Raw genomic sequence first — 25,362 nt, 5'->3', positions numbered from 1 at the left:
GTTTTTTCTAACTTAATAGAATGAACACTAGTTTTGTTTTGTACACACAAAAAAAAAAATGCTTTAAAATATATTAAAACATAAATAAATTTATCCAGGTAGGTAAAAGAGTAATATATCTTACCTTTGGTAACACTTATTTCTTGTATATTTGTTTCTTCATCCTCCTTTTTTTGTGTTGCGTTAGTTACAGTAACAAATATTTATTTTTTGCACTCCATTATCGGTCTAGTTTCCTTTGTGGTCTATTTCTTCCTTTGCGTAGTTTTTGGTTTATGCTGATTCTATTTATTTACCTTTATTTGATCTGTTGTATTCTGTTATCTGAAATAAGAAGGCCCAACATTGACAGGATGCCGACCAGGTACGCCATGTTGGTTATCAAAGAAGCCCCTACTGATTATGAAGCTCAGCCTTTTCTTTTGAGCTCTAATATTTTTCGTTTGGTGTCATTTTTATAATAGTATTTGTCCATTGCTTGCGAAGGTGATCATGACCATGCAGTTGTTCTGTGAGTTAGAAGATGGCTTGTTAGACCGATTCAAGCTCTGAATTAATACCTGCATGTTGGACACTTGTGAGATGATTCTGTATCAGAGGTGCTGACTGCTCTGTCTTTTCTAATGTCATGTTTTCTCTTGTGTTCTTCATTGCGTACGGATACAGCAATTGTAGCCCCTTTGTGAGTTGTGGCACGTCAAGAACATCTGTATAGTGTTTGCTGGATCTGACAACACCAGGTCCAGGCTTAATTTGACATATTTATCTATCGCAGATTTAGAAATAATAATACACTCTCAGAAATATTTAGTATGCTGGATGTTAACAATAAAAAGTATTGATCGGTATTTATTTCAAAGGCCTATAACTCAACACCAAAGTGTTTCCTAACCTATATACATATATAGAATATAATCTTGTGGTTACAACATAAGTTTTCCAAACACACTGTATACTCTGTTTAGTATTGAATGTTTAGGGATTGTGTATTTCTCTTATTTATATCTGTAAGTTTTACTTACAGATATTCTTTTTTTTTAATATAATAACCATTTTTACACGTTGCTCCTCTGTAAAGATACAGACTGTTTATTTTTTGAAAAGGAGGAATTTCTACCGAAATATCAAAATATGTAGAAATACTAGTGCACTATTCACGCACGTTGTACACGTTGGCTGTTTGCAAGAATGTTGATTTATTTTGATGGCGGATAACTCGGAAAATAAGCATTTCCAGACATAATCCCAAAGTTATCTAATCGATTTTCTAAACAACCTCTATTGTATCTTTCATTCTATAATGCCTCCGTTCAGTCTCGAAAGACAAAGGATACCTCTCAACCACACCTCCTGAATCGGCACTGTTTGAATCCATTGGCAAGAAAAAGTCTAGGACGACTGTAAACAATGCCGAGGTAAACAGAGAACACATACAGCGTCTGAAAATCCCAAATTGTCACCCATTTAGTACTGACCAGATTCAACGTCACTTAACTTCAGTAATCCAGCATGAACGGGTGTGTCAACGTGATTATGATGTAATAATAAAGACCAATGTATATGTATTTGCATATAAATAAATATATCTGTATATTTTGGCAGCAAGTCATTATTCAAACACATCTGATTGAACACGACTGAGTTACTCTTTTTTTCGATTTTGTTGGATGTCTTTTCAATTCGCCGAACGGTCTTTTTTATTTCGGCTGGCATGTTGTATATTATGGTGCCCAGTAGTTGTTGTTCGGCCATATTCTTTTCAAGTGCTTTTCAGTCAGTACATCCGATCGTCATCAGGAGCGATTGTTGTTGTCAGTTTCTTTATTAACGTTTGGTGTGGTTATAGTTAGTTTTATTTTTATTTTATTATTTTTTTTTATTGGTTATAAAGGTGGGTGCAGGATGGGTAGGGTGAATTATTTATATTTAATTTTGATTTTCGTATTTTATGTTATTTATTGTTAGTTGTTGAATACTGTTAGTATATTTGTCCCGATATTAAATGAGATCCCGTGAATAAGGGCCTGTAGCTTTTTAATTAGTATTGCTTCTAGTAATTTTAGTTTTCATGTGCAATTGTTAACGTATCGAATTTTAGTATTGTTAGTTAAGATATTTCTAATGTCGGCCGATTGTAGATTTTTATTATGGAATGTTAGGTGTTGTTTTTTGGCGTTGTATGCTAAATGGTAGGTTAATTGTCGGGAGAGTTGTGGTGGTGTGGCCTATGTATGCGTTGTATGAGTTTTTAGAGTGGGTTCAAAGACATTCTTCGAAGGGGCAAATAAATTAGACTACATTAGTTTGGTCTATATATATATCTGTCTTATTACACAAGAAGAAATAAATAACAGTGCTATTTCAAGTGTTTCGATCCAAATTGAGATTTAGCAGTTTGTACGACAAAGTATAACAAGGAATGGTTGCCTAAAATATTATTTAATGTTTTTCTATTAACAGTAAATAAAAAATTTACTGATAGATAGATTTCCCTCCACTCTCTATCTCTGCCTAAATCTAAACGCAGATTCCACAAAAAAAGCTTCTTTCCCAGAACTGCCCACCTGTGGAACACTGTTCCACTGGCTTCCTTCCCAGTTGAATACAACATGGTAGCCTTCAAATCCAATGTAAACAAATTCTTGTTGAGCCGTCTCCATAAATAATCAAATTCAACCCAATTTAAACCATTGACGATTACTACACTAACACCTTACATTCACTAACCCTTATCCTCGAGTGGCCTTCGGACTTGGATAAGTGGTGACTCCCTGGTAAAAAGAAAAAGCAAAAAAAGATACATTTTTGAAGGACAATATCATATACAATAGGTACATTTTTTCTAGTCTACACATCCTTATTAAATATCTGATATATTTTAATTTTTTTGTTTTATTTTACTTCAGTCGAAGTTCTCAGATCAGGGGGCTCACTACCTGAGACTAACATTTGAACTCTCTATGAGATACATAGATATTCGAATGGTCCATTAAAGTTCTTTATCTTTCAAACACTGAATTAGTAAAGAAATTATTGAGAACATAATTTTCCTCCTCCCCAATTCACCATTTTCATATGTTGTAGTATATCTTTCATTTTGGTCTCTTAATCTTACTGGATTCCAGGACAAGAATTTATCTAGTCTGGTGGAGTATCCAGCTTTGTGCTATTACTTGAGGTAACATCATTTGGAGAAGGTTTGTCATTCCTCGTAAAAAATTAATGTGAGTCAGCCATAGTAAGGAGATCTTATTTGGACAACGAATATTATGTGATTTTGAATATTTGGTCAGGATTTACTTCTAGGGAAAAGTATCCTCATGCCATGTTGTTCTGACAAAACCCTATACAGAGAGACCTTAGACACTCGAGGACAGTGTCTAGTAGGCATTCAAGTTCTCTCCAGTAGGCATTGTTCGCCTTTATAGGTGCTTATGTTGTTTTTTTTCTCTAGACAACATCAAATATTTTCTTATATATACACACACACGCTGATGAATATATGATATATATATATACACACGCGCACACGCACGCGCAGATGAATGAGAAATGCTTATCAGTGGCAGTCTCCTTAGAGCCGAGTCTGATTTCCGTTGAGAAAAAGTTCCCTTGCACTCTCTGCTCTAATAAAGAGGTGAAGCCATGCCTCTCTTCTGGATGAAACAGAATCTATTAACCTCCACCCCCACCTCCGCGAGCAGAAGTGCAGAAAGTAAACCTTGGATTTATTTTCTGTCTTCCCTTATTTTGTTTAGTTCTCACATTCCATGAGTGATGTTTCTGATAGAGGGCAAAAATTGCTGTTTTCTGGGTCGAATCTATCTTTCTAACACTTATTGTTGGCTATTATTTTTATCTTGAAGTAATATATATATATATATATATATATATATATATATATATATATATATATATATATATATATATATAACCAAAATCAAGAAGGAATAAGTTCATGTTTAATACGAACATGAAGTTATTCCTTCTTGTTTTTGGTTTTTGTTAATTATATATGAATGCTCTATTACCGAAATGTTAATCATGTTGCTTAATATTTGAGTCAATTCACATGACTTAAATTCTTATTGATGTATGTACATTACCATTAGTTAATTGATTTTAGATATATTAAACCTTTGGAAAAATCTCTTCTAATAGTGTATATATATATATATCAAGGGCGGAGATGGGACTAGTGCCACTCGTGCCCGGCACGACCAATAACTCGGTCAATATTATTCAAAATGGATTAAAAATCATCCATTAATTTCAAGCAAACATATTTAGTCTGATCTCAGTTAAATTACGTATCTATTCAAGTTTCAATAACTAAGTAGCCAAAAGTTCATAAATATATCTGGGAATAATACAACGAACGATGCTGTTTTGAACGGATGGTCTTTGTCCAGCCACCGTCAGATCCATTGAACATTCCATAAAAGTGGCTATAATGTTGTGTATAGAGTTAGTTGTCATTGTCATCAATTTCTTTATTCTAATAAACATATTTTCTCGTCATAGTAATGAACATCTTCTCTTTTCTTCTATACTTTTGAAAGGAAAAAAAATTATCTTATCTACTGTATTAACAAGACTACAAATTATATAGTATCTTGATTGTTTACAAAAAAAAAACACCATGCAAGGTACGTTAGTCAATCTGTGCTATACAATAGAGAATCACACAATAGCAACTATGATGACTTACTTTGGGTCCACGGACCACGGGTTGGGAACTGAAGTTGGCAGGGGGCATGAGTAGCAATAATAGGGTAGAGTCGCCACTGATATATATATATACTATTTTTTTAGAAATAATTAATTATTTTAATACCTACCGATACTAGTGTTTCATATTGTGCGATCATCAGTGTAGAAAGTGACAATTACTGTCAGTCGGGAGATTTGAACCCAGTCACAAAATCACCCTTGACTTTGTAGGCTGATATTCTACCTCCAGGCTACCAGAAATTAACACAGGAATTAAGAGAAATTAAATACCTATAAATGCGAAATCAACAGGCATAAACGGTAAGCAAAGTATTCAGTGACAGGAAGTAAGAATGTTGCACTGAATGAAAAAAAATAATTTCTATTTGTTTTTACATAAGCAGTAATATGTTGCTACACAGTCATAAGCATGTTTCGGTCAGTTGGTTACTAGTAAAGAGATCTCTTCAGGTGATACATCTTATACGAAAACAAAATTTGCTTTCGTATTAGATGTATCGCCTGAAGAGGTCTCTAACTAGCTGACTGAAACATGCTCATGACTGTGTAGCAACATATTACTGCTTGTGTAAAGGCAAATAGAAAGTACACCTTGCCCTACTTCAGTATTGAGCACTCTTGTATTAACCTCGTTAAACTTCATTGGTTACTTAACCTCTGAAAAATAATAACCTCGGATATATATATATATATATATATATATATATATATATATATATGCCATGAATCTTTTACGGTCCTAGATATGACCTTAAACTATATCAGATGGTGAAGGCCCAGCTTGCGGGCTTTGGGGAGTGTGGAGCCACCCTTTAATTGCCATTGCTCCAGGTCCATTCTGACCAGGAGTGGTAGTACCTGTTAGGGTCCCAACTATGGGTTAAATAGAAACCGACTTGAAAAAAAAACAAATATATTCTATTAAAAAGTTTTTCTTCAAAATCACTGGATTTGGCATTAAATAACCTGAAATGGGTTGATATGCCATAAAATAAACAAACAAGAATCTTTTCCCTTGAATAAGTTAGTATATTAAAAAAGTAGGAAGTCTCTGCGAAAATATATATTTTTCCATATCAGCTTAAGATGAAATCTAAAATCATATAAATTTTGTGACTCACTATTTTGTTCATTGATCTGGGTTTGACCTTTAGTTGAACACTCAGAAGTACATTTAATATATATATTTTTATTATTTAATAGGGACAATTTTCAGTAACCTTCACCTTCATCCATCATAAGTGAAATGAAGTCAATGTAGTTAGCTCTTATCTCTTCGGGGTGTGTGTGTATGTATATGTATATATATATATATATATATATATATGTATAGGAAAGGTAGTTTGCTTGAAGCATTGCTGGTAAATAAATATGGAAGATAAGAAGGCTATAGCAATGCAGAAAATGGGTGTTGAGTGATGTGACATATGAACAAAAATTTGTGTTCATATGCCACACACACACACACACATATATATTTAATACCGGGGGAAAATATACTAACTGTATTTAATAACTAACAAGAAACTAAATAAATAAACTATAAAATAAGAAAATCGAAAATAAAACTAAAAATAATTCACCCCCATCTATCCTGCACCCACCTTTATAACCAATTAAAAAAAAATATTTATATATATATATATATATATATATATATATATTCACCAAGCCTCAAAGAAAATGACAACAACTTGACCTTCGGGTCAAGATCAAAGTGTAGTATCTGTTCTTCAGATGCTGCACTTCAATTTTTTGTTTTCTTTCAGTGGAGGAAAAATCCTTCACGACTGAGACAATTTTTATTTTTGTTCCTTTTCTCCACATAAAAAAAAACGACCGTGGTGTCTAACTCTGTCACGTGAGGAGGCATTATAAATAGGAACAACAATCGCTCCTGATGCCGATCGGATGTACCGATAGATAGTGCTTAAGAATATGGCAGAACAACAACTTTTGGGCGCCATAATATACAACATGCCAGCTGAAATAAAAAAAGACCACTCAGCAAATTGAAAAGATATAAAAAAAATCGGGGAAAAAAAGCATAACTGTCGTGTTCAATCAGACATGCTTGAATGACTTACTGCCAATATATATATATATATATATATATATATATATAAAATAAAAGTTACAATAAGTTTACTAAGGTAATCAAAATGGTAAACTTAAAATATATTATAAATATTAAAGAGTTAATATTTACAAGTAAAACTTTTAACTCTTTTTCAAGATGTCTTTTAACATATTTTATTAATCATTTGTTCATATTTATATATATATATATATATATATATATATATATATATATATATCCCTGCTTTCTAGCTGACTACAATTTGATTGTCTTCAAGTCCAACGTAAACAAGTTCTTGATGAACCGTCTCCCTAAGTAATCCAATTTACCAAATTTCCACTACTTATGTTTACTATGCTATAATCCTATTGACTAATGTATACCCATTAATCCTTATCCTCGAGTGGCCTCCGGGCCTTGATAAGTGGTAACTCCTTTGTGGTCCCCGTCTTAGGTTTTACACTTGTATCTCTATATGAAATACGTAGATATTTTTGTTATATCTCTCTAGATATTCCATTAAAGTTCTCCTTTACCACTTAAACACTGAGTTAGTAAAAAGCTGAGAACATAATTTTCCTATTCCCAATTAACTATGCCTTTCTTGTGGTCTCTTGATTATACCGGATTCCAGGACAAGAATTCATCTAGTCTGGTAGAGTCTTCAGTTTCCTGTTACTTAAGGTAACATCACTCGGAGAAGGTGCACCATTCCTCGTAAAAGTCCGTGTGGGTTGGCCAGTAGCCATATCGGGGAATTCTTATTTGGGGCGCAAATACTATGTGATTTTGAATATTTAGTCAGAGTTTATTTGTAGAGAAAAATATCCTCGTGCCATGTTGTTCTGACAAACCTCTGTACAAAGAGATCTTAGATGCTTGACGATAGTGCTTAGTAGGCATTCACGTTCTCTGCTATATATTATGTGTGTGTGTTTGTGCGTATGCAAAAAAAAAAAAAAAATATGAAGTGGATATCACAAAATATTGGGAGTAGCAAAAAACATTTCTCAACCTAATATTTCGTTTCTTTATATATAGAAACTTTATCAAAATGAAGCAAGGAATGAAATATTAATCAAGGAAATGTTTTTTTCATTTGAATCTATCTTTTCTATATGTTGTTGGTGTCCACTTTTTCATTTATTCTTTCTCTGCATTCTATAAGTCTTGCACACACATTATTTATACACACATACAAGCTGTGCTTATCTAGTGTGATTTGTTTACAAATAAATAGAAACTAATTTGGTTACTTAAATTTCATAATCAAATTATTTTGTGAAGTAAAATTTGTAATGACTTTTTAGAAATTGACACTAATTAAAAGTATATATATATATAGGCAGCATATTATCATTGAGACAAGTGTTATTGAAAAGCACAGAATTTTTCTGTTTCACTATTTTCTTTTTTTATCTTCTCCAATCTCCGAATAATTTTTTTGCGTTTTTCTCAAAATGGTTTAGGTTGGATCCATAAGTTTCTTTAGTGAGCGCTTTCAATAGGAATACTTCTATCATCCTCAGGCATGTTGTGTTGTAAAAATTATGTATTGAATTATATATACATATTTTTGTCACAGTCACGTGGTGGCTTATTATGAATTTGGTGGGCGGACATATTTTTTTTTTATATACATATATATATTTAAAATTTACTACCCTAGGCATTTCAAAATATTTCGGATGTACTCGTAATTAACATTATTTATCTGATGCTTTTTTTCTTAATATATAATTCTTCAAGTATTTTTAATCTATTAATATTATTTTTAATCTATTAATATTATTTTTAATCTATTAATATTATTTTGGCTTTGCAAGACCTTAGTGTTCTCAACTATGATCCTTCAGAAATCAGAATGATGGCAGCCACGTTTTCCAAAATGCTGTGATATTTGCAGGGCTCTATGAGCAAACTTATCTTTAGTTGGCCTTTGACAACTAAATATTTCCGTTTACTAGCCAAATAGAAAAGTTACTAGCCAAACCCACATGATTTTTAGACTATGACATCTTCGTTCTGTGACGAGTATTCACATCCAAGATTTTTCTGTTTTTTTTTTTTTTAAATAAGTGTAATTCTACATATACAACAAAGTTTATGTTTATACTTGAAGGTATAAACATTCTAATTTCTTCAGATGTGTTGCAATATTTTGGACTTATAATGGGGTATGATCCCACACAGTCGGACGATTCTATTTATAAACGATGCTGCTAAGAACTGACGAATCAAATTAATTCACGTTCTGCTACCAACCAATCAGAAACCAGAATTGCTTCATGAATATTAAACCTTTTCTGGAACAATTTCACATGTTCTTTTCCCGGGTTTTGGCATGGTAAGAATATTTTGTTCTGTGGAACTGTCTACTACAAACAAGTCACCTCCCAGGACTTGTGTGTAACAGCGAACCATCTGAAACTGTTCTGAAACTCAAAATGGCTTACACTTCTAGAGGTTATGCGCCCAGTGTGCGTCTTTATTCCGATGGATCCGAATCAAAATTCAAATTGGGGCAAGTTAAATTTCTAGGATATCTACGAATCCAAAAGCTACACAAAGTACTACAAACACAACCTGAAAACAGAAACGACCCTGACTTCATTGAAAAGAATGCAACTGTCTTTGCGGAATTAATACAGTGTTTAGATGACCGAAGTCTATCACTGGTAATGAGAGAAGCCCTGGACGACAGCTGCAAAGCATTAAACATATTGAGAGAGCATTATTTATCGAAAGGAAAACCCAAAATTATTTCTTTATACACTGAACTGACCTCTCTAAAACGAATGGAAGCCGAAACTATTACTGATTATATTATAAGAGCCGAGACAACTGCAAATTCTTTAAAAATGTCTGGTGAAGTTATAAGTGACAGTCTGTTAATTTCCATGGTCCTTAAGTGTGATTTCAAGCCATTTACCACCGTGATAACCCAGAAAGAAAAACCCATGACTTTTAGCCAATTCAAGGTAGCACTGAGAAGTTACGAAGAAACTGAAAAAATGATCACAGAAAAAAACAAATCCACAAATATCATGAAATTTAAAAATACACACATAAAAACACCAAAATCGAATTATACCCATGCCAGGAATAAAAAACGCAACTTTGCCAAAAGCAAGTTTTTTCCTAAGAAAAGTACAAAAATTATTTGCTATAATTGTGGACGACCTAATCACAAGAGTTTCCAATGTAGATACAGGACTCAAAATGGCGACTACATTAAAAATGTAGAGAGCTCTATTAGCGAACATACATTTTTATTTTCGTGTACATTTGATGCTTCAACAAACAATAATAATTTTCTTGTCGGTTGGTGGGGCCACGGCACATGTGATTACAAAGGAATCTGATTTTATCAATTTTGATCCCAACTTCAAGCCACAAAATCATTTTGTAGAACTAGCTGACGGGAGTCGAGTCAATGATATCGTTTTGAAAAGAGGCAATGTGAAAATCTCGCTAAAGAACGATAAAGGTGAACTGTGTTTCTGTATTCTAGAAAATGCTCTTCTAATTCCAAAATTTAAACAAAATATATTTTCTGTACAAACTGCCACAAAACAAGGTGCAAATATAAACTTTAGCCCCAATAAATCGAAACTGATATACCTGAATGGAACTGTATTCGACATTAAAGAAAATGGAAGACTATATTATTTAAAATAGCGTAGTCCTATCAAAAACCGCCTGCCATGATCTACAGACATGGCATAAAATTCTTGGACACTGCAATATTCCTGATATCAAAAAGTTGCCGACTGTAGTTGATGGAATGCAAATACAAACATCAAAAACCTTCCACTGCGACGTCTGTACGCAAAGGAAAATGACAAACTATCAAAACAAGATACCAGACAAAAAGGCCAAAAAAAATCCTATCAATGGTGCATTGTGACTTGAACGGTCCCGTAGAACCGATTGCCAGAGAACATTATAGATATGTGTTGAATTTCGTAGATGACCATTCAGGTTTAATAATGGTTTACTTTTTAAAGAACAAATCTGATACTCTGCTAGCAACTAAGAAATATCTAGCCGACATGGCCCCCTACGGTGAAATCAAGTGTATTCGCTCTGACAACGGTATGGAATTCACCAATAAAGACTTTGAACTTTTACTAATTAACCATCATATCAGGCATGAAACATCAGCTCCTAGATCGCCATACCAAAACGGGACTGCTGAACGTGCGTGGCGGACACTTTTTGAAATGCCAAGATGCCTACTCATTAAATCAAAACTCCCTAAAAACCTCTGGACGTATGCACTTATGGCGGCAGTTTATATACGCAACAGATGCTTTAACAAAACACTCTCTAAAACTCCATATGAATCTTTCTGCGGTAAAAAAAACCCAAATTTAAGCAGAATGCATATATTTGGTTCAACTTGCTTCGCATATATAGAGAAAAAGAGTAAATTGAATATTAAAGCCGACAGAGGTATATTTCTTGGATACGATAAAAACAGTCCAGCCAATTTAATATTTTTTCCCGAAAAAAATCAAATAAAAAGAATCCGGTGTGTAAAATTCACAGACATGTTTAATTTTATAGACGAAAACCCGTCATATGAAGAGGATGAAATTATATTACCTCAAATAATTAGAACAAACGAAAACAATAAAAATGACGGAGACGAGAGTGTCCATGATGATGATGATAAAGTCAAAAGATATCCCAAAAGAAATAGAAGACGGCCCGATTTTTTTTGTGGTCGACAATATAAAAGATTATCAAATCGACTATTGCTATTCAATGGAAAATGTGCCAAAAAGCTTCAACGAAGCAATTAATTCAGAACATTGTGATGAATGGAAAATTGCCATGAAAAAAGAAATAGATGCCTTAACCGAAAATGATACCTATACGGTAGTGCCTCTCCCAAAAGATAAACATGTTATTTCTACCAGATGGGTCTTTACAAAAAAAGAGTGCAGCATCAGGCGTAGAACAGTACAAAGCAAGATTTGTTGCTAAGGGGTACTCTCAGATTTACGGTAAAGAATACTTTTCTACGTTTTCGCTGACCACAAACCTAACAACAATCAGAATTTTACTGCAAGTCTCATCACAATATGACCTAAACATCCATCAAATGGGTGTAAAAAATGCTTATTTGAATGCCCCAATAGACTGTGAAATTTATATTACCCCTCCAGAGGGATTTATAATGAAAAATAAAAATAGCGTGTGGTGACCTAACAAGTCATTATATGGTCTAAAGCAGAGTGCTCAGTGTTGGAACACAGTATTTCATGATTATATTATTAAACAACAATTTAGACAATGCGCTGTAGACCCCTGTTTATATACCCAACACAAAGACGATAAACTACTGATTTTGGTTTTGTGGGTCGATGATATTTTAATCGCATCAAATTGTGACATAATGTTAACTGATGTTAAGAACAAATTAAGTAAAAGATTCAAAATGACCGATCTTGGCAAAATATCCTGGTTTCTGGGGATAGAATTTACTCAAAGCAAAGGACTTGTTACGATGACTCAATCGAGATACATCGACAAAATACTATTAAAATTTGGAATGGGAGAGTGCAAGAAACGCTCTACACCGGTCGAAAATGATGTTAATAAAAATATACACACAGAATCTGAAATAATAAATGACACACAATATCACGAAATTATAGGTAGTCTTATATATTTAATGACTGCAACCAGGCCCGACATATGCTATACAGTAACGAAACTGTCACAAAAATTATCACGACCGACAATGAAGGATTTGGACAGAGCTAAACAAGTCCTATGTTATTTAAAAGGAACTAAAGAACAGAAGTTAGTATTTAGAAAATCAAAAAATCCCCTAAAATTAGAAGGTTTTTTGGATTCAGACTGGGCAAACGACGAAGATCGCAAGAGTGTATCTGGATATTGTTTCAGACTCTCAGAAAATGGGCCTATTATTTCATGGAAATCTAAAAAGCAACAGATTGTATCTCTCTCTACGTGTGAAGTAGAATTTATCGCGATCACACACACGACCCAGGAAGCACTCTACCTTAAAAATATCCTGAAGACTATTTTAGAGCCAGAATTGATTACAAGCCTCCGTAGTAATTAATTGTGATAATCAAGCCAGTATAGTCTTAGCACAGAACATGATAATCAACCAAAGATCTAAGCATATAGATATAAAATACCATTTCATAAAAAAACGAGATAAAAAAGGAATCCATTATTTTGAATTACATATCATCAGAACAAAATGTCACTGATGTATTTACGAAACCGGCAACAAGGATAAAGCTACGTTTTTTTCTCAAAACTTGCTGGGGAATTCGACTGATAAATTTTTTTTTTCTCTTTCACTGCCCTGTATGTATATAGATTTCTATATATTAAAAATACAGACCAGCGAAGTTCCACTTATGAGAGGGCTCTTACTTTTTTGCATGAATATTAGCGGAAAACCCTAGGGGTAATGCTCAGAGTATATAGATTTCTATATATCAAAAAAAAAAAAAATAGTCCTGAACAAGACGTTAAACTGTATCCATTTTATTTGTATTAACACTTTAACCTACTAATGCGTAACTAATACTTTTGCTTAAAAAAAAAAAAAAAAAAAAAACCTCTTTGTAATTTTCCTTTTTGAGATTTAAACACAATTAAAAATGGCGTCTTTTTAAATGCTAAAATTCTAAGATCCAAATGATTTCTAATTTTTGGTATGTCTAAGTGAATATAAAAATATATATTTATTTTTGAGCAGAACAAACACAAGGGACTTCCCCATTATAAAAAATAGGGAGGATGTTGTAATATTTTGGGTTAATGGGGTATGATCCCACACAGTCGGACGATTCTATTTATAAACAATGCTGCTAAGAACTGACAAATCAAATTAATTCACGTTCTGCTACCAACCAATCAGAAACCAGAATTGCTTCATAAATATTAAACCTTTTCTGGAGCAATTTCACATGTTCTTTTCCCGGGTTTCGACACAATAAGAATATTTTGTTCTGTGGAACTGTCTACTACAAACAAGTCACCTCCCAGGACTTGTGTGTAATAGCGAACCATCTGAAACTGTTCTGAAACTCAAAATGGCTTACACTTCTAGAAGATGTTTTTATAAAACAGCCTTTGTTAAAAAAAAAAAAAAAGATATTATTCTATTAAACTTTTATTGTTTACATAATTTTAACTTTATTCGTTTTGTCAAAAAAAAAGTTGTAAAAATATTTTTCACTCAGTAGTGAGCCTTGGAAGATTGTCAGTGAAAGAAACACAATCGCCAAAAGATAATCGTTTTATTATTTCTAGTTGCCACTTTAAAAAATCACTCGCAAATGCGACTGTTTCACTCGCAATGTAAAGCCCTGTATTGAACTAGTTGGAGAGGTGGAGAGTTAGTTTTCACATAGTTTTCATGTAGTTAGTTGTGTGTGTGTGTGTGTGTGTGTGTGTGTGTGTGTGTAATTAAGATAAAAGGAATAAACACATAGATATGCTTAGAGGCACATATATAATCCAAGGTAAAGTCTAATGTAGGGTGGCCAAAAGACCAAAATGTGCTCAATACTGAAGTAGAGCTAAGTGTAATCTTTATTATTTTTTTTTCACTAAAGGTAAAAAAAATTCAGATCATATATGTGAAGAAATCTAGGGAGATAATCCAGTACAATTACACACTATAACTTCATTTGTTTAGCTAGGTAAACGATAATGTCTCCACAATTTTCTTAGCCAGAATAAGTATATTCAGATAAAACTAAAGCGAGATAAAATATTAGTAATGTAGTATATTTTTAAAAAAATGTTTAAAGTATAGATTAGTTCAAATTAAGTATTGACGTGTAAAATTGATAGATATTTGGGCATGACTTTGAAAATAACTTTGTTAGATAACTTGCTTATATAATTAAGTATTTGTATATTTTTATATAATTATGTATATGATTCACTTCTAAACTAACTAACTGATCATTATGAAATTTGGAACTCCACTTTTATGCATAAGATGTTGTATTGCGAGTTATATTTAGCCTAGTTTAATTTCATACAAGGGGAGGTAATAAGGGAATGGAAATTTTTCGTTTACATTCAAATACCTCTGGATGTTTGTAAAATTTTAACAATAGAGATTAGACCTCAAGTTATAAATATTTCACAAATTTTTTTTTTTTGGGGGGGGGGGCACATTTTAAAATTTTTAGAAGGTATAAGATAGGCACAGCCTTACATTTGAAAATATAAATATTTCTGATTTGCATAGTTTTATCCAGTAATTAGCCATCGATTAAGCAAGATTCCCCAAATTTCAATTTTGTAAGATCTTTTAAATCATAAACATTTTCTAGAATGAAAATTATGGAATACATATTCTAGACGTAAGGTTTAATATCATATTTTGATTTTAATCTTTGTAAGGAAATTAATCTTATCTATCCTGGGACAGGTATTCTGAGTTATAATTTATACCAAATTTAATTAACATTGAAATTAACAAAAATCGACAGATATTTCTACAATCAGACATCACAGACTGGTAACCCTAGACTAGAGTTTCACTCTTTTTTGGGTTCATCAGTAAGATACATCCAAACTTAGGATTTGAAACTCTAGTCACTTGCATGCAAGGCAAGTACTCTGCCACCTGAGCCATCACATCATACACAAGAAAGTCTAACATATATGTATGTATACTAGCAGGTGAAGGAGCATCCGGCTTTGCCTGGTCATAAAATACGCTTTAATATGATATCTTAATTTGTCCAGATTTCATATATATTATTATAGAGTCGTGATTTCAAAAGTAAAAAAAAATTATTTAGGTGCCATCAGCTAGAATCGAAACTGAAACTGTAGCATTCAAAGCTGGTGACGTTATCACTGTACCAACGTGATACGCATATAAACCAATAAAAAATTAAATAAAATGAATGTAAAAAACTTTTTATGATTTTTTTTCAATTTTGACCCATTTTTGACCCCTTAACTATTTTAACCAACGAAAGACCCATATAAGAATGGCCTGTAAAAAAATCCAATCATTTGAGGCCCCTAGCGTCGTTCTGCGACTATTATTTTTGGAGGAGATAGAATTTGAAAATATAGTCAGACAGATAGATAGACCGACGTATAGCCGTTTATATATTGGATATATATATTTGGTGGCCCTGAGGTAAAGGCTTAGCAAATGGAGTAAAACATGGCTTCATGGCTGGGTTCGAGTTTCATGATCGGTAAAAATTGTCAACCCCTACATTGATGATTGCGTAAGCATGAAACACTATTGTCTGTATAAATAATAATTATCTTTTAGTTATAATTATGTATTAAAGATATTTGAACGTGATCTCCCTTGAAATATTTTCACCCTTTTAAACATGACTATAAAAAAGTTGTAAAAATATTTTTCACTCAGTAGTGAGCCTTGGAAGATTGTCAGTGAAATACAATCGCCAAAAGATAAGCGTTTTATTATTTCTAGTCGCCACTTTAAAAAATCACTCGCAAATGCGACTGTTTCACCCGCAATGTAAAGCCCTGTATTGAACTAGTTGGAGAGGTGGAGAGTTAGTTTTCACATGGAGGTTTAAGATACAAAATTTCAGTTTATTGTAATTTTTATGTATAGATGAACAATAGTTTGTGTAATACTTTTTTTTTGATTGATCATAATTTTGATAGTTTTAATATAAACTTCATGAAGTTCTCCTAGCTGAACCGAAAGGCAAATGTTCTGTGAAATATTTATTGGAAATCTTTCTAATCCTGTAGTATTTTTTTTTAAGATCTTGGAATGAAATAGTTAGGAACTCAGTTTCAGTTTTATATAATACCAGAACAATTATCTGTCCTGGCTATAATCTTAAAACATCCAGTGATAAAGCCCCGTTTGGGGCTATAGGGAATCTGGAGTTGCCCCTTCATTTCCAGTGTTCCTAGATCCACTTTTGCCCAAAGTGATAATACATGTTAGCCAGAACTGGTAGTACCAGATGTCGTATCTGAAGATGCTGACGTCTTGACCAAAAATGCACCAAATATTGATGTTATTCTTTTTTTTTTTTTTTTTTTTTCAATTTACAAAAGTTAATCATGTCCTGCAAGTTCAAAAACAAATACTTTTTTCTTTCTGCAAAACAATCAAACCAAATACCATCAATAAATATTTTAGGTATATAAAAAAAAACAAAAAAACTTGAAGCACAAAAACATTTTCTGAAATTTTGGTATTCGGCATTAAAAGGGTTGATATGCCGTAAACCAAAACTACAAAACCAAAACAAAGAATAGATATCAATTAAATATTATGATGGGAGAGAAAATAGCTACAACCTCCTCTGTAAAATTTGTACTTGACTGAGGTCACGTAGACAAAAAAAATGAGAAAATTTGAACAAAATCAAAACGCTGGTGGAATAGATTAGCATGTAAAGCTATAATAGCCAATAAAGGGGGGGGGTTCAATATTACAAAACTGCTATTCTTGTATTCCATGAAACTAAATGTGGAAGAAAGAAGGGAGCGTTTATTATTTTAGTTGAAAATGTATAGTAAAAAAATATAGAGAAAAGAGTAGCGTGAAAAATAAGTCCATGAACAGTAGTTCCCTGGTAACACTGTAAGAGTAGAAGAGTGAAAATGGCTGTGATTTCTGTAAATTTTAGTTGGCTGAGGTTGCTTAGGTAGTTAAAAACTTTAGAAAATTTGAAAGAAAATCAAAGGCTGGCAGAATAAGTTAGCACATAAAGTTTTTTTTGTTTTGAAGGTATAATAGCCAATGAAATAGAGAAAACCCACTTTATAGATGACAATATAAATTAGGATTGTGAAGAATGAGCTTCCTGTAAAAGCATGATTCAGCATTTTATTCTCGGTACATTTTCTTTTTAAAGAATTAATAATACTATTCGAACATTTTTGTTCTTCAAAAACCAAATATAAATAACAGTATTATTATACACAGTTTATGTTTGCCTTCTTCCTTAAAACCCCTATAGAACTAAATCAACTAAAGAAATTTTATGGAAAACTAAATATATGTGTATTAATAACAAAATTTACAGTAAAAAAAAAATATACTTGTTAACCGTGCTCTTTCAGATTTGAAGATTTTTTTTTTTTTTTTTTTTTTTTTTTTAATACTAATCCTACAAAGATTTGAACCCTTCATTCTTGGTTTTCAAAATGTGTTTGTCTTAGCCTATCACTAAATAAGAATAAAAAATGAGCTCCGTTTCTGAATTTTTTGGAGATGAGGAATGGTTATTCATATTATTTGGGATCTCCAGACTACTGTTCTCATCTTCAGTGTCATTTTCACAACGTTTCAGTCATAATTCCATCCAGATTCTCGAGTTTGACAAGATACACCTGAAAGAAGATTGGAGGTTACACTGACCAAAACGTTGTGAAAATGACACTCAAGATGAGAACAGTGGTCTGAAGATTCCAAATAATACGAAAAATGAGCTGGTTTTTACAGCATATTACTTTTTTCAGGCAGTTTCCTGTTTTCAACGTCATAGGAAGTAGACAATCTGGCGACACTTCTCAATTATTTACCTTTTAATCAATCTGAAAAATGCGCTAATATAATGTGTCCTCTACTATTATTATTATGATGTGAAAAATTCATTCATTTTAGAACTATGCATTCATTTTTATTTATTTTTTTTTCACATTTTATTTATTACATGTGAGAAATTGATAATGTTATATTCAATATTCATTATTTCTGTGGAAATGTTTCTGTAAAAAAAACTTTTTTTTTTTTTTTTTTTCGTTTAAATCAATTTACGGATATTCTTATTTATTATATTTAAATACAATATTTTACTTTTGCCCTACATTTTTGGAATTGTACCCAAAAGATAAAGTTGTATATTTTTTAATCAAAAAATTTCTCAAAAATGAAAAAAAGAAGAAAGAAAATGTATGGCACGTAATTGGGCAGGGTCGCCAAATTAACTAACATCATCTAATTCCTATGACGTTGAAAACAGGAAATGGCTTGAGCAAATTAATATGCAATAAAACCAATGAGCTGAACCTGATAAAAGCTTGTAATAATTTGTTCACTGATGTAGAATTCGGTTAATGTAACTTCCGACGTTTCGGTTAATGTAACTTCCGACCTTCTTCAGGTGCATCTTATTGAATCCAGGAATCTGTATAAAATTTGGAACAAAACCCTTTATTTAATCCATGGGAGTAGACTGGGCATTTACTTCTTTCCCACTGCTAGAAGATTTAACACAAGGTCAAAAAGTGGGGAGAATCAATTAAGCCAGTCACTACCTTTTAATGAAAAGCACTTTGGTCTATTAGAAATTGCCTGGACAGCCTCATCAGCATTCTCCTGTCAGGGCATCTCAGGCAACTTAGTCCACCCTAAAGAGAAGATGCAAGGCCTGGGACAATGGACTATTTAGGACTACCCAGGATAAATACCTCAGTCCAACAGGCCACCGAGATGGTGCAGTTTCTACCAGATTGATTGCCGAGATTGAACCTTTGAGGGCCGCTGCAAGGAAGGTGGGCTCTCTCTACCGTGCTAGAAAACTACTAACACCCGAAAGTATCCTGTACCTCTATAAGGCAAACATCTCTGAACAACCAAGCGTGCGGAGTAGATCGCTCTCATTCTATCAGCTATGACCAGGTAGAAGTCTTAAGTAATTTTAATTAAATTCTCAGTATCACCTGTGCTGAGGATTAAGCATTCAAGCTCCAGAAGACTGTCACATAAAACTGATTATCACTGAGGATTTTATCTGTTGTGCAAGGAGTCAATGTAAACGATGGACGATGTTGACAGAACAAGAACAATCTACCTCAGTTAATTAAATCAAAGATTCAGTGCAAGATTCTGTACAGATCGCCAAAGAAATATTTGCCAAGAGTGGCAATACTCACTGGAAGAAGTTTAAAAGTTACATCAGTCGAAATGTGAAAATAGCACACAAGTTGAAAACAGTAATCCGAATAATCCAAATTATTTAAAAAAAAAAAAAAAAAAAAAAAAAAAAATTCCAAATGATCCTCATCTCAAAAAATGTAGAAACATGATTTATTATTTTGCCTCTGAAGTCTTTGCTGGACTGCTAAACGTAGATATCATTAGATTGGATTTATTATTATTTTATATATATATATATATATATATATATATATACATATATATATAATGCTGATCGCTAAATTTATTTATTTTTCCGAAATTGTTATTTGAAATATCAAATTTCACTTGGTAGCTTTTAAGGTTGGAGAAAAAAAATGGAAGAGAACAATTAATGGAAAAGGGAACAGCTCATTTTTATATAGCAAATCTGGGTAGGATAAGACATCAAGGTTATAGTCAAGATTGTTTGCTTTTTTTGATTTCCGGTTTCTGCTGTTTATTTGCCTGCATAATGGGTTAGGGTCAAGCAGGTAAGAAAGCCGTTCTTAACATTGGGAATAGGAGAAGGCTTTCATATGAAAGGATGATTATTATTGATCAGAAGGGGTCATATCTTGCTTGTCACCATTGTCCCTCTGTGATGCAGAAACCAGAAGTCAGAAAGAGATTACAATGTTGATTATAATCGATAACAATATTTTTTAGATGAAGATTCATAATTTGGAGTATTTAGATTAGCGCTCTCATCTTGATTTTTATTGTCACAAAATTTTAGACAATGTAATCTTTGACCTTCTTCAGGTGCATCTTTTCAAACTCAAAATGTTTATATGGAATTTCAAACTAAACCCTTTATTTAATACATGGGGGTGGAGATGGATTGTTCTCGTTTTCTCAGCCATTTCTAAAGTGTCTTGATGTGTTATAAAATTTTTTTATTTTATTCTTATACAGTGAGGATTGAGCCTCCAACCTCAAAAGAAAAAAAAAAAAAAAAAAAAACTCTTTTAGAACTAATTGATTCTAAACGTCTTTATCCATTATGTCATAGTTTAATTCTCAAGTTTGACATAAGGGCTCCTAACATCAGAAAAGATGCGCTTGAAAAAGGTTGGAGGTTACATCAGCCGAAACATTGTGAAAATAACAACCAAAATGTGAATAGCAGAATAATACAAATGATGCTTTAGAATTTTGGAGATGAGGATTTTGATTATTTGCTCTTTTCCTCTTCAGGGTTATTTTCCAAACGTTTTGGCCGATGTAACTTCCAACCTTCTTAAGGTGTATCTTGGGAATCTGTATGGAATTTCAAATGGAACTCTTTATTTAATACCTGCTGTTAGCATGCTTTCATTCCATCAACCATGACTGAGTATAATTCTTAAATAATTCGTATTCTTAGTATCACCCCATACTGAGGGTTGCTCTTTCAGTCCCCCAGAAGGGTGTCACTTACAACTGAACTTTACTTTATCCATTATACCACGGACCCTCATCTTGAGGTTGATGGTTCAATCCTCGGTGTGGGCAATACTAAGAATACAATAGCCCATTATTTATGAACTTTGCTCTATTATAGCTGACGGAGTGAGAGTATGCTACCTCTGTGGATTAAATAAAGGGTTCCATTTTAAATTTTGTGCAGATTCCTGAGTTTTACAGAATCATTCTCAAATTTGGCAAGATACACCTGAAGAAGGTCAAAGGTTACATCGGTCAAAACAGTATGAGAATAGCACTCAAGATAGGAACGGTAGTCCGAAAAATCCAGGTGAACAATAATGATTGTTAGCTGACAAGAATAGGATTTGCGGCAATTGTCTAGTTTAGCGGTGTAAATTATTTGACAGAAAAAAAGTTATAAAAACTAATTATTTTTATAAAAAAAAACTTGTTAGACCCAAAGGCTGAAAGAAAACCAGAAAAAAATTTTTTTTATTAGACTAAATGTACGACAATCGAGGCTGCCATATTGCTTTTAAAATTTAGCCTTTCTAAGGTTTGACAGACCTTTTGTACTCTTGGAACTGTTTTGACCGCAATTTTTGTAAAGAAAGGGTAAAAAAAAAAAAAAAAAAAAAAAGGCTAGAATTGGCCTTAAAAATGCCAATCTGTCAAACCTTAGAACGGCCAAATTTTAAAAACAAAATGATGGCCTCGATTGTCATACATTTAGTCTAATAAAAAAAAAATGTTGAAAAAAATAATAAAAATGAAATTTTGGTGGATTTATTTAAGCCTTTGGGTCTAATAATGTGTTTTATATAAAAATAGTTTTTATAATCTTTTGTCTGTCAAATAATTTACACTGCTAAATCACACATTTGCCGGATTTGCACGAACAATCTTCATATTCGGAAAGAGCATCGTTCACAATAACACGCGTTACCATTTCTCAATTCTAAAATGAAAATATTAAAAAAGATGATTAATTTTCTGGTGACTGTTTTTATGATTCCTTCCTGAAATGAAAACCACCTGAACAATGTTAACTACAGTTCTAAGAATTCTATACAGAAAGGGAAAACACTATTTTCTAAGTCTTTTCATTTACATTTGTCCAAAATCCCTCTAAGATTGAATGTGCATCTGTCTGGTTGTTTTTCATTTCTTTCTTTTTTCTTTTTTTTTCTTCCTTTTTTTTTTTTTTTTAACCTGGTTCAAACTGTGTGTGGTGCATTACACGTGTAGTATTTATGAAGAATCAGCTTGAAAGTGGATTGTAGAAGTCAACAGGGTTGTGGAGTCGGAATATATAACCTTGAACTCTGACACTAACTCTTTAGGCTTCCAGAAATTCTGACTGCGACTCCTACAATCTCCCAAGTCCTGTATCTTGCGTCCGATCCCAACAATTCCCAAAATCCTGTCCCCGACCCCAATGATTTCGCAAATCCTGTCTCCGACTCCAACGATTTCCCAAATCCTGTCTCCGACCCCAACGATTACCCAAATCTTTTCTCCGACCCCAACAATTTCCCAAATCCTGTCTCCGACCCCAACGATTACCCAAATCTTTTCTCCGACCCCAACAATTACCCAAATCCTGTCTCCGACCCCAACGATTTCCCAAATCCTGTCTCCAACCCCAACGATTACCCAAATCTTTTCTCCGACCCCAACGATTACCCAAATCTTTTCTCCGACCCCAACGATTACCCAAATCTTTTCTCCGACCCCAACGATTACCCAAATCTTTTCTCCGACCCCAACGATTACCCAAATCTTTTCTCCGACCCCAACGATTACCCAAATCTTTTCTCCGACCCCAACGATTACCCAAATCTTTTCTCCGACCCCAACGATTACCCAAATCTTTTCTCCGACCCCAACGATTTCCCAAATCTTTTCTCCGACCCCAACGATTTCCCAAATCTTTTCTCCGACCCCAACGATTTCCCAAATCCTGTCTCCGACCCCGACGATTTCCCAAATCCTGTCTCCGACGCTGACGATTCCCCAAAATTCTGAAACCAACTTTGACCATTCCAAATATTTGACTCTGACGTGTTATTTTAAAGTCTACTAATTTGTTGATTCTTTGGAGATTTAAAAAAAAAAAAAAAAAATCTGACTTCGACTATTCTCACGCGTTTGACTCTGTCTCCTTCCAAAACCTCTGACTTGATACTCCAACTTTGCAACCCTGGAAGTCAACTCTTCTTTGCTGTGTGTGTTTTTTTAATCTTCTTCTTAAATGTCTACCAGCTGGTATTTCTACATTTTATTACCATTGATCATTGCAGTCAGAATAAGTCCATCAGGCAGGTGGTCAGATATAGGAAGGAAAGAGAGAAGTAAGAGTAAGTATTTGTATGCAAACATTTTAGTTATTGACTGTAAATATCCTCCTCCACAGATGATGATGATATAGCAGATTTGACATTATTTCAATTATATGGACTACTGTTCGTCATCTTTTGTGTTATTCACACAATGTTTCAGTTTATGTTCTCTCTGACCTTCTTCAGGTGTATCTTGCTGAACTTGGCCAATCATTTTGGAGAACCTTGAAATCTGCATGGAATTTCGAGCAGAACCTTTCATTTATTTGACTGCTAGCCTGGGTACCCAGCATTGCCCAGGTGTTTGGAGGTCTGTGTTGAGCAAAAAAAAAAAAAAAGTTGTAGTCGGCAGGCAGGCGCGAACCTGTACGGCGAAGGAGAAAAAAAAAAAGTGACGTCCTTGCCGTTGCATCCATCGCTAAACTGGAAGTGGTGAAAGTTTAAATTATGGCTGGTCAATCAAAAAGAGGAGATGACTTTCGAAAATATCGGCGGAAAAAGCGACCCCTCTCTGTAGAAAAGTGTTCAGTTGAGGGTGAAGGAATTAACTGGTCTTCCGCTTTATTTTTTTAAATTAGAGATTTGCTTCTCCTTGAAAGCTTGCCTTCACCATGGCTTACGGGAGCCCTCTCTACCCCAATACACATATACACACACACAAATATACACGGTGCTAGTTGGCCGTTGACCCAGAAAAAGAGTTCATTCGCCCTTTGGAAGGTCTTGTTTTTAATCCTTCAGGGAGACTAGCCACCCTCCTCACCAAACAAGTCTGGTGGGGGAACCAGTTTAGTCGCCGGTGACCCGACCATGAGGCAGGTAGTACTGGGTTACATGGTACCAGTAGCATATGACATGACCTGACATACAAACATACATACAAACAAACATACATACAAACAAACATACATACATACATACATACATAGATTTGAACATACAGGTGAGATTTATATTATAGATGCCAAGGACCCGTAGCATAGTAGATGATGTACTTGCTAAAGTTCAGTTGTAAGTTACAATCTTCTGGAGGTTGAAGGTTCAGTCCTCAGTGAAGGTGGCACTAAAAGTATAACCGTGAATTAAGATTTCTACTTGGTCATGGCTGACAGATTGAGAGATGCTACCCCATTCGGAATTCCTTGCACATTTCTGAGTTCGACAGAACGTTTGACAATGTAACTGAGCGCAGACGCGCATTGTATGCAAATGTTAGAGCCGTGTGCAAGATGATGTCACGGCAAGGGAAAAAGATTATAAAAAGAACATGTGCGCAAACTAGGGATCATATTAGAGACACATGGGTGACGTCACAGCAAGATAGGAAGTTGTGTGCGACCAAGACGGAAGAATAAATGTCTTTTTTTTTAAACCTGAAACAACGATTTGAATTTCTTTCCGCTTCTTTTTCTTATGTTCTTCGTGACAGTCTACAACGTGTTGGGTCCGTACGTATTAACACGTGTGTAAATGTCTGTAAAATTACAGCAAGATACACCTGAAGAAGGTCAGAGATTACATCGACCGAAACGTTGTGCGAATAACATTAAAGGTGAGATCATTAGTCCAAATAATCTAAATAATAAGGATTTTATTTATCACCCCCCCCTCTTGTAAATTAAACTTTAATAAAAAAAAAAAAAAAAAACCTTATGTGTATATATGAGAACCACTTTTCTGATCATTCAAGAATGTTAAGGTTTCACTTAAATTTTATACCTTGAGCAAGACAATACCTATAATAAGCCTGGCAGCTATGCAATTAATGTCTACGACTGGAGGGGAGGGGGTCATGTAGAAATCTAAATTATGAAAATTTCTTTAGTCCTTATATTCCATTTAAAGATGTTTCTGACAAA

At 33.5% G+C, this 25,362-nt stretch overlaps 1 protein-coding gene across 3 annotated transcripts in view; it reads left to right on the top strand.

Annotated features, from left to right (window-relative positions):
• LOC145287790 (tyrosine-protein kinase Src42A-like) overlaps positions 1–25,362 on the top strand; it is a 430,888-nt gene that overhangs the window by 281,059 nt on the left and 124,467 nt on the right. The window contains exon 3 of one of the 3 annotated variants that reach the window (XM_080135620.1): positions 23,465–23,521. The exons of the other annotated variants lie outside the window; for them this stretch is intronic. Coding sequence (XP_079991746.1) covers positions 23,465–23,521 — 57 coding nt within the window. The remainder of the gene's footprint in view (positions 1–23,464; positions 23,522–25,362) is intronic. 3 annotated transcript variants of the gene reach the window in all.

This window comes from Euprymna scolopes, chromosome 11 (genome assembly GCF_053919585.1).
Source record: "Euprymna scolopes isolate OS-2025 chromosome 11, ASM5391958v1, whole genome shotgun sequence".
In the NCBI taxonomy this organism is placed as follows: Eukaryota; Metazoa; Mollusca; class Cephalopoda; order Sepiida; family Sepiolidae; genus Euprymna; species Euprymna scolopes.
This window is presented reverse-complemented; position numbering and strand designations above follow the sequence as displayed.